This window comes from Myotis lucifugus, unplaced genomic scaffold (genome assembly GCF_000147115.1).
Source record: "Myotis lucifugus unplaced genomic scaffold, Myoluc2.0 scaffold_15, whole genome shotgun sequence".
Classification (NCBI taxonomy): Eukaryota; Metazoa; Chordata; class Mammalia; order Chiroptera; family Vespertilionidae; genus Myotis; species Myotis lucifugus.
This window is the reverse complement of record NW_005871063.1, coordinates 14,381,275-14,391,830: the sequence shown is the minus strand read 5'-3', so window position 1 is coordinate 14,391,830 and position 10,556 is coordinate 14,381,275. Positions and strand designations below refer to the sequence as shown.

At 44.7% G+C, this 10,556-nt stretch overlaps 1 protein-coding gene across 1 annotated transcript in view; it reads left to right on the top strand.

Moving 5' to 3' along the window:
• SP8 (Sp8 transcription factor) overlaps positions 1-2,313 on the top strand; it is a 21,387-nt gene extending 19,074 nt beyond the window's left edge. The window contains 3 exon segments of the mRNA XM_006109675.3: positions 5-37; positions 39-626; positions 628-2,313. Of these exon segments, the coding sequence (XP_006109737.1) occupies positions 5-37; positions 39-626; positions 628-663 (657 nt within the window). The 3' untranslated portion in view covers positions 664-2,313.
• The last annotated feature ends 8,243 nt before the right edge of the window (positions 2,314-10,556 follow it).

The window sequence follows — 10,556 nt, the reverse complement described above, 5'->3', positions numbered from 1 at the left end:
CTCGCACCTGCTCAGCCCCGCCGGGCAGCACCTCATGTTACGGGTTCAAGCCGGTGCTGCCCGGCTCCTACCCGGACTCGGCCCCGTCGCCGCTGGCCGGTGCGGGGGGCTCCATGCTGAGCGCCGGGCCGTCGGCGCCGCTGGGGGGCTCCCCCCGCTCCTCCGCCCGCCGCTACTCGGGCCGCGCCACCTGCGACTGCCCCAACTGCCAGGAGGCGGAGCGGCTGGGCCCGGCGGGGGCGAGCCTGCGGCGCAAGGGCCTGCACAGCTGCCACATCCCGGGCTGCGGCAAGGTGTACGGCAAGACGTCGCACCTCAAGGCGCACCTGCGCTGGCACACGGGCGAGCGGCCCTTCGTGTGCAACTGGCTCTTCTGCGGCAAGCGCTTCACGCGCTCCGACGAGCTGCAGCGGCACCTGCGGACCCACACGGGCGAGAAGCGCTTCGCCTGCCCCGTCTGCAACAAGCGCTTCATGCGCAGCGACCACCTCAGCAAGCACGTGAAGACGCACAGCGGCGGCGGCGGCTCCGCGGGCTCCGGCAGCGGCGGCAAGAAGGGCAGCGACACCGACAGCGAGCACAGCGCCGCGGGCAGCCCGCCCTGGCACTCCCCGGAGCTGCTGCAGCCCCCCCGAGCCCGGGCACCGCAACGGCCTGGAGTGACGCGCACCCCGCGCCTGTCCCTCCCCTCGACCTCCTCCCACCCCGCTCCGCCTGGTCCCCGTCTGTCCCGGCCTCCGCTCCAGCCTCTCTGTCCCTCTAGTCTAACTCCCTCTGGGACCTAACTCTGTAAAGGGGATGTGGACATGTAAGTAACACGCATTGCCGGCCGGGGCCCTGGCTTTCCCTCTCCACCCGGTGGCACCGTCGGAGGCCCGCACAGCCCGAACGCGCGCCTCGCCGGGCCTTAATCCTCCTCCTCCCTTTGTCCCCCTCCCTCCATCCCATTGTGTGAAGGGTCTTCTGGAGGGAAGCGGCCCTGGATGGAGAGCTGAACGATTCCAAGGGCCTGGGAGACAGGCCTGCGCCGGGGCAGGAGCAATTCGGTGGAACCAGGTTGAGCTCGGGCTGGGGAGGGCGAGGCAGGAGGCCCGCGCGGGGCATCCCCGCCGGGGTGGCGGCGGACAAGGCGCCCGAACGCCCGCCCTGCGCCGCGCGGTGCGAGCTCTGTGCGGGCGCCCTCCTGTCCGCGCCGAGATGCGGAGTTTGCTGAGTTCAGTGTCCCACCTTCAGCTCTGCCCCTTTTTCTTTGTTCCCTGAGTTGGAACCGATGCAAGTTTCAACTAAGGGCAGTCTTGGTGAATCCTACAGCAGCCTTCTTTCATCTCTATAACATTTTTTAAACTAAAAACCTAAAGGAAAAAAAAGGCATCCCTTCACTTGGTTTCCCGCCTAGATAGCTTTTCCTCTAGCAGTGAGCAAGTCTTTCTCTCAAAACTGTGCTAATACTGATCCCAAAGTTATTTTGATCGAATTAATTTAACTTATGGGGTGGGGGTGGGGTGAGGGTAGGTGTCTTTCTTATGCAAAAATACCCCTTTCCGGTGAGAACAGATTCTCTATCTCCATGTTTGTCCTTTTCTACCTCGTTTTTCACCACCCCCAGCCTAACCCCCCCCCTTTTTTTTGCTAGTCCAGACATCAATTTGTATAGTACCCATATCTGTAAATTCTTGCAATCCATTGGAAACTTTTTTGTGTGATTTAAACTTATAAACAAGTGAAGAAGCTATCGTTTATATCAGACGAGGCTGTAGTTTAAATTTAAATGCCAAAAGAGGGAAAGTAGGGGGAGGGGAAACACCTTTGTAAAATATATCTGAACCTAATGGTTTGTACCACAGGAGAATCGTTCTAGATTAGTTACAAATTAACTATAACCCCACCAGCGTATGGGTGCGAGGTGCAGCTGTCCAGGAGACGATTTTGTATAGTATTTTTCTTGTACATTACTTCCAGTAAATATTTGAAAATATATCGAAGTAAACTTGATTTTTTTGGTTACAAGAAAATATTAAGAGTTATTGTTGCAGTTCTGAAGACTGCAGGTTTTTTGAACTGACTTCTGGAGGTGCAGAGCACAAACGCACTTTCAGGGCCTAGTGTTGCTCGAATATTAATTTAGATAGCTATCAAACTGTAATTAAGACAATATTTGATAAATGTGGGGTGACATTTAATTTAATGGAGCATGTACTTATTTGCATTTGCTGGCAGTTCAGGTATAGTTAAAGTGAGAGTTCTCCTATATTTCATAACTGGGTTTGCCAAAACCCATGTATTAAATAAATTGTCCAAGTGAAACTCAACTAAGTTTGGCCTTTGTGTATTTCCTGAAGGTAATATTGTTAACTGTTAACAAACACTCCTGACACTACATTTAAATGTTTGCAAATTCTGCAAACTAATTGCTCATTGTAATGTTGAAATAATTTGGATATTTCACATTGAAATGAAAAGCCTTTCTCTAGAACATTTTAGACTTGCATTTTAAATGCATGAGATGTAATTGATTTATTTGTAATATTTTAAATGGTATTAATAAACTCAGATAAAAGACTAGGCCAGTTAATTTGTATTTTTTCCTGTTTAAACTATGGACATTTGCATTTTGTTTTCAGTTAAATGTCTATTTAAACAAAATATAATCCTGTTTTGTGGTAATATTTAAATAATCGCCTTTAATATTACTTAGAATGATTTATTTGGCAAAACTGTTTTCTCTATTTACCAAGATGAAGATTATAGTGTCTAAGAAATGTAATTAATTATTTACCAGTAGATTTAGCTCAAAGCATCAGGGTTTACTGACCTCTTAAAATTTGGACTAATTCACCAAACAATTCAAAGAAATTTCCCGTTTTTGCTTCCTTCTCACTCTCCAGAAGGACTCAGGTTGATCGCATTTGGTACTTAAAAGGGCAAGACTTACACTGGAAGATCAATACATCTAAAATAAAAACATGGGTTCGGGGATAACTTTTGTTGTTAGGGGGTGGAGGAGGTCAAGCTAACAAAAGCTTGTTTTTGGCATTCCATGTCTTAGCTGAAGATTATGTAGAGGTAAATATCAGTAGTAGATTCCTGCTGAAATGAGTTATCTGTTCTTTTAAAGTCTCTAAACAGCCACCAAAGAAAAGGAAGGTTAAACCTTAATCTATTTACTAGGCTATTGTTCACAGGTGTCAATGATGCCAATAAAAAATTGTCTTGTTATGTCTAAGTGCATTTAAGCAATGAGTTCCTTGAGCCATACTTTGAAACATAAAAAAATTACTTTAAATGTTGATTGTTATTATATCAAACTATTTCACTATTAGAGTAATATTATTTTGAATCAAATTGAATAAAAAGTTAGTGTGTTCAGATTCTTTTCAGTTTAGCTTCTTTCTTTCCGTTTGCATTCTCCTCACCCCAAGTTCAGTCTTGGTGTATATCTCAAACTGAAAACCTTCCATTGAAAGGTATATTAAGTCCTTATTACCCATATAAACAAGTGGAAATACAGAGTGCTATGAATATTGTACATTTAGAAGGAAAAATCAATGAGGGGTAAAATATTTTAGGACAGTGCAGTTTGGGCTTCAGTAGCAGACTGTCTTGATCCTGCTGTTTTGCAAATATTTGTGATCTTCAATCCCTATTGGTTTAGGAAAGCAAGTTGCTCTGATTCTTTGGTTTTAAGTAAAATAGTCTCTTTCTGTCACTTTCTTCCTAGGAATAACATGCAGAACACAATTTAAGTGTTGTTTCTTTTTTATTGAAAGTTGCAGTGCTGAGGAGGAAACGGTTCTGAAGGAGTTAAATGTAGTGGCAGGTAAGGAAAGCTCCTTGGTGCATTTATAATATCAGTTGCATTACATACAGATCACATTTGATTTAAGAGGTGGATGATGGCAAAGATATTGTCTAGAAGATGATTTCTTGGGGGTGGTTGACGGGGGACGGATTTTTCTGTAGTGTAAATGGAAAACTTTCACTTTCTTCCGCTCCTCCTTTCCCTTCTAGTGTTGGTGTATTTTGTTGTGATGACTATTGAACAGTATTTCTGGATTGCTGTTCTGCAGGGTGGGCTGGGTTCCCTTTTGGGGATGGATGGTGGGGGTGAATGCAAAATTGTGATTTCTCCCTGCCTTGTCTGGGATAAAGCACCTCTAACAGTGCCTTGGAGGCTCACTCAAATGAAACCAAATGCTGGGTTTCACTTTGAACCAAGGGACAAGCTTCCAGTCTTGCAGATCAAGGTAGAGTTAAACTACTTGTTGACCCAGAGGTCAGCCCAGCGTATATCAGTCCAGTCTCAATCCAGCCTTTCTGTTGACCTGTCTCATTTCTTCCCCAAACTTCAGTGTTTCTTCCTCATTCTGCTTTCTCCTTTTCTGGCTCAACTTCTTTGAGGATGTTCTCTTTCCCTTAGGGACATACATGACTGTGATTTGTTGAGGCTGGACTATCAAGAAAAATATTTTATGATAGAAATTTAATTTAAGCAAATGTGATGAGTTACTTACTCTCTTATTATCAGCTGCTCTTTGAAAAAGTTCCTGGATGGATTTGCTTTTCTTCCACTGTCCTCTTACTCCAATCTTGGTATAACTTCTCAACTGAGTTTCCCTGGGGGAGAGAATGCTGAAATTAAGAATTAAAGACAAGCAGGTGATGAGACTGGACTCCTGAGTGGGCAGATCGATAATCCTGCCATCAAAATTTTCAGCCCCCCTCAGATCTTTTGGTGAGATTCTCGAATGCAATGTTACAGCAGGCCTGTGGAGGAATTTCTTTAAAGTAAATATTTTATTTTAGAGGACTAGCTAAAAGGGTCAGATGATCCTTTAGGTTGGTAAATTAAGGTAGGGACGTTAGAAGAAAAAAGTATGGATTTGATTTTTCTCCTCTCACCTAAAATGGTAGAGGTAAATATTATAATGAAAGAAGTTCTGCATTTTTGCTCAATTTTTCATACAAATAGCCTCAAAGGGGGGTTGATTTGGTGCAGGTAATTTGGGGAAAGAAAGGTTTTATTTTCCTGCTGAGTTTTTGTTGCTTCTATCCAAACGGGCATTATTATTTCTCCCTATACTCTTAAGAAAAATTTAGGTATGATCAAGTCTCTTTTTAAAAACATGATTTCTACAGTTGTCTGCCCTTCTAAAAAAAAATAGTCCAGTAGTTAATTCTATCACTGCATTGAAAGAAAATCATGTTAAGAAGCAAAAGGCGTGAAGGGTAGACTAAAGCTTTGCTCGTTTTTAAGTTAGGACTGTTGTTCTGGGTGGCATCTTTTGAAGACTTTGCTCCATACACAATTGATGCTGTTGTTGAAAAAAAAAATAAGATTCAGAATGTGCTTGTGTCCTATTTATTCCCTGTTTCCGGATTAAAGGGGAGCCGGTAATTCCTCGCTCTTCTGGGCTCCGGCCGCCGCTTAAGGTGATGCGCGCCAGTGGGCATCGCTGTAGGTTCGCTGCACTCCCTGTGCACACAAGTGTTGATTTGCTCTAGTCGGGGGGAGGGGGATCTATTTTCTCTGGTCCCTGGGCGCGTGTTTAATTTAATTTAATTTTCTGCGGAGTCTCCTGGCGGCGCGGAAGCAGCCATCTACATTTTGCTTCGGCTCCTAACGACGGTCGGGCTTTAAGAGCTCTGGGGAGCGTGGGGGTGACTGAGAAAGCAGGACTCAAGCGCCGGCTCCCAGCTGCCGCTTTCCACTGCGGTTCGAAGGCCGTTCTTTTGAGTCCATTTCCTGGGGCTTCTTTTAAGCCCCCCACTCCCTAACTTTGCTTCTCAGGCCAGCACTTCTTGCTGCGCGGAGGGGACAGCGGCGGCGCCCTCTCCTTCTCTTGCGGGGCTCTTAGCTGAGGTCTGTCTGGACTGCCCAAAGTTTCCTCATTTTCCTTGTCAGTGAATTCAGGGGGAGCTCTTGAGCCCAGGAGAACTCCCAGCCTTTCAAAACGCTGCCTCTTCTTTTCTCCTTTTCCCGCCCCGCTCCTCGACGCGCCAAGCAGGCTGCTCCCAGAAGGACCCCCGAGGCCCCCGGGAAGGGCTCCGAGTAGGCGATGCGCACTGTCCGCGCACCCGCCCGCCCTGGTTTGCCGAGAAGTGCGGGGTAGCGGTCTGGGGTCTTCGCGGTCCACCTTGTGCTGCCGGGGCCAGCTTCCCGCGCACACAAAGGCGCCGCGGACAGCGAGCGCCACCCTGTGCCCCGCGCCTGCTCTGCAGCCTGCCCTGGGCGGGCGATGCGGGCCAGCCTGCGCTTCCCCAGCCTCTGGCCCCGCGCGATCCCACCCTGGGGATCCCTGCAGGGAGCCTCCCGGGGCGGGACTGGGGTGGAGGATTCCCTTCTCTTCCCTTCCCAGGTTCTCCAAATCCCCAGCATCTGCCGCTGCCCTCGGCCATCCTGTGAGCGCCTGGACCTGCGGCCGTCTCGCCCTGTCAGGGTGGCACGCCCCACGTTGCATCTTGCTGGTGTAGACCGGCCAAGGTTGTTCTTCCCAAATTTGGGCTTCTCTCTTGGCCTGAGTGACCACTGCCTGCCCTCCCTAACTTCCTGTCCAAACGGCGGAGTTCACTGGCGCCTGCCTCCCCTCCCGCAAGGCCTTCAACGAAGTGCTGGCTCCTCCATCGGTGGGAAGTTTTATTGTCATTTTATTATGGGTTTGCCAGACTCAAAGGAAGGAACTTGCACACCGTTTCCTACGCTGTTATTATAAAGGAAGCGAAATTAAGGGTGATTGGCTGTGGAAAATCTTTGCCCTTTTTTGATTTCGGGAATCAAAGAACACTCTAGCCACCTCGGAGCATTTTATAACTGTAGCTGTATGATCACTGTACCTGTTGAATAGAACTCAGCTTTTCTTTACCACGTTGTACCTAAACCCCCAATAACCTCTCTTAGGAAGCCTTCCTCTTCTCCCTCCTTGCCTCGGGACCCTGTGGGAAGCTGGGCGTGTGGGGGGTGCTAGCAGCATTGTCCAGGCCCTATATTCTGGTGACAATCTGAGGAGAGGTGGATCAACTCCGTCTGAAATAAGCGCCATATTCCCTTTAAAGGTTCCCTTTAGAGCTCAGGAAGGAAGGTGAGGAAGCAGCTAGCTCCTGTGAAGCTCTCTCCCGTGCCTGTCTCAGGCGCCTCTAGAAGGTAGGCCCTCTTGTAGAAGCTCATCGTGCAGGGTGGATCTATGGTCCCACTTGTACTTCGAGGTGTGCCAAAGATTAAACTCAGCACTTATCGATGGTGGTGCCTGCACCAGCTGTATGCATTTAAGGCACCCTGTGATGAGCAGGAGCATAAACATCGTCAACACCTGTGTCCAGGGTGTTCTGAGTTGCACACCTGCGTCTGCCATGGCTCCAGCTATGGCTGGCCTGTGGCTAAGTCCACAGACTCCCCTGCCTGGGATCCCCGTAGCGGGGAAGTCAGGGGGATGACCTATCTGGTCTGAAGTGAGGGCCTCCAATGCGAAGCCTCTGCAGCTGCTCACAGAAGCACGAAGGCCTCCAGGAGCTCCTGAGCCACCAGGGCCCTCCTCCCTCAATTCTGCTGGTGACTGGAGCCCTGCCCCCACCCCTCTCCCCAGGTCCGGAAGGCCGGGGAGCGCTGGAATGCCTGTTTTCTCACCCTGTTGGGCCTAGGTGTTGCAAACCACTGGAGGACAAAGTTTCCCCGCTTTGATCTTCTGTCCCAGTCATTCTTTAGCACAGAAGGGTGAGTTTAAATTAAATTTCTTTCTCTGCTGATAAGTTCTAATGGGCCTCCGAAGGTGAATAATTATGCAGTAACATTTCATGGGTTGTTGGAGTGGGAATTCCCACTGCGCCATCAGTAGGAACAGAATTTCCTGGTCGCTCAATGCTAAATGAAGCTTCCCATGTAAGCTACAAGTGTCTTTCAGATCTCGGTGCAGATGAGCTAGTCCTTCCCTGCTCTCCTCTTTCTTGACCCCCCGCAAAGCAGTTTAGCGTCACTTTTTTCATTTAAGTTTTATTTGTGTTTTGAAATACTTTAAAAATCTCTGCTAAAGAACCTTGTTTGAGGGCAAAACAACATTTGCTCTGGTGCTTAAGTATGCATTCCTATCAGGACAAAGTACACATTGATGAAAGCTGGGGCCCTGTTTTCCCGGAAAAAAAGACATTTCCTGGGATTTGCCTCCAAATACCTGGACTTAGCCTTGCCACCTCTCTTCACTTATTTTGGTGAATTACTCCTCTTGCTTGATTCCCGAGTAAAAGGGTCAAGACCTGAAGCTGCAGCGATCAGTGTTCGGAACTAGCTAGTTTGCAGTTCGGAATAGACTTTCCATGGGGATGAGGTTAAATGGAAAAGGAAAAAAAAATGCATTTGCTGCTTCATTCAAAATAGTCATCTATTAGAGAAATGTGGACTTAATTCTTTAAGATTTTTATTTATATTTCATCCCCCCCCCCCAAGACAGATAAGAAGCAGCATCAACAGTTTGAATATTTCAATGGGTCATGACATCTTGAAACTCAAAAGGAAGTCAGACTCTTAACTTAAATCAAAGAAATCTAAATGTTTAATTTGAAAGCACAGTGGAACTCTATTGTTTTGCTTTTTAAAGAAAACCCTTTATACTCCGCTTACATCAGTTTCATTGCATAGCATTTTCCTTGTTTACTTTTCTTCCCTTTAAATTTCTTCCATTAAATAAATTGAGCTCCCACAGCTTTAAGATTTCTAAATCAACACATAGAAACTGGAGCCTGCTTATCAAGTTTTCACTCCTCTCTTGGCAACTAATTTGAAAGGGCCCAAACAATGAGTTGATTTACAACATTATGTTCATTTCACCTTGCCACTCTAAGAGAATGTTGGGAAAAACCTCACTAATTCACCTGGGGTTATCCTTATGTTCTTGAGGATAACCAATCCTTCCAGCTTTAAGTTTTTTAGCCACTCCATTTTAAGCACAGAAATAGAAGAAAGTAGATGTCCACCCCCCACTCACCTCCCCCCTCAAAAGTTCAGGTGATTGTCTAGTTCAACTGAAATTAAAGGATTTGTACTACTCAATTTTGCACCCAATTTAATGTCCCTAATTATGCAGGTAACCTATCATCAGGTTTCCCATCACTTCAGGAAGTTTTGTGCTCATTCTTCTACACTGATCAATGCTTCATTTCTCTCTTACATACTTAGTCCTTATTTTGGCTTCCTTTCTTTCTTTTTTGCATAAGCAGTTTTTTCCCCCTTTCAATTTAAGGAACAATGGTCTTTGCAAGCGGTGGGGGTGGGGGGCAGGGAGCCCAGTGGCAGGTGGGAATGCATTTATAAGACATTTGCATCAATTTAATGATGTTTAAAAAATGTCAACAAATTACATACATTTTAACAGAATTTATACATATATGAATTCTCTATTTAGGGGAAAACAGTCATTTTCATAATATTAAATTACATTTCCAAACTTTAAGAAAATAAGCTTCTTGTAGGCATTATTAAGCAAACTAAGTTTTGTTCTTTCTCCCAATAAATACATATTTGGCTTAAAACTGCAATGGTTCTAGTAAGGTACATATATATTTCCCATACCCTCAATAGTGACATATTTTAGTTTATTATTACAAGCAAATGTGGTAATATGAATAGAGAGTGGTAAAACAACCTTGGGCATTATATATTCTTTAGTTGAATATACTTTGCAGGAAGCATATGATTTAATTTACTTAGTATATGGCATAATCATTAAATGTGAACATATTCTGCTTAGTGACATGTTCATGGGAATGTTTTCATATGTACACCCAGGAAAGTCAGAGTCAGTGAAGTGTTCCAAAATTTCACCTGTTGTTTTCCAGAGAAAATTTTTGTTTCAAAAGAAGGATATACTAGTAATAGTAACCCCTGTTACAGAAATGGTATTTATGTCTGTGAAGTAGTTTTGGAACGACTCTTATTATTTAGCACTCTAAAAGTAGTGATATGGTTTTTTTCTTTTACTTCATTTTTTTAAAACTAAACTTTTCATTTTGAAATAATTTTAGAGTTACCAAAAAATTGTAAAAATAGTACAGGGAGTTCTAGTAGTTTTCCCTATTGTCAACATCCTATATTACAATGGTATGTTTGTCAACCCTAAGATATCAATATTGGTATATAATTTTAAAAATGGTTGAAGGCAATACATGTTGCACTATACATCTGTCAGTGGTAGAGTGTAACTTAGCAAAATGTTGACCTCTTTTTGGTCAACTTCTTATGGTCAGCTTGTCTATGCAGAGACTATGTACTAAATTAGTAAGTTACTGGAAAGCTAATCCTCAGGGATATGTCTTTAAAATATAGTTTCTTAGAATAAAAAGTTTTTGGATTAGGATGAAGGTAATATGATTTGACAAATATGAGATTGGACTCATTAGATCATATCACATTAGATCGTATCTTTAATATAGCCTCAGGTGAAGTGTTGTAGAGATAAAAGTTTAACTTATAATGCTATTTTACATTAAATATTTGCTTTTGTTCAAAATTTAAAAAATCAAATCAACAAATACTGAATTATCTACTTTGTGTTAAAAATAAGCCTTGAGTGTGA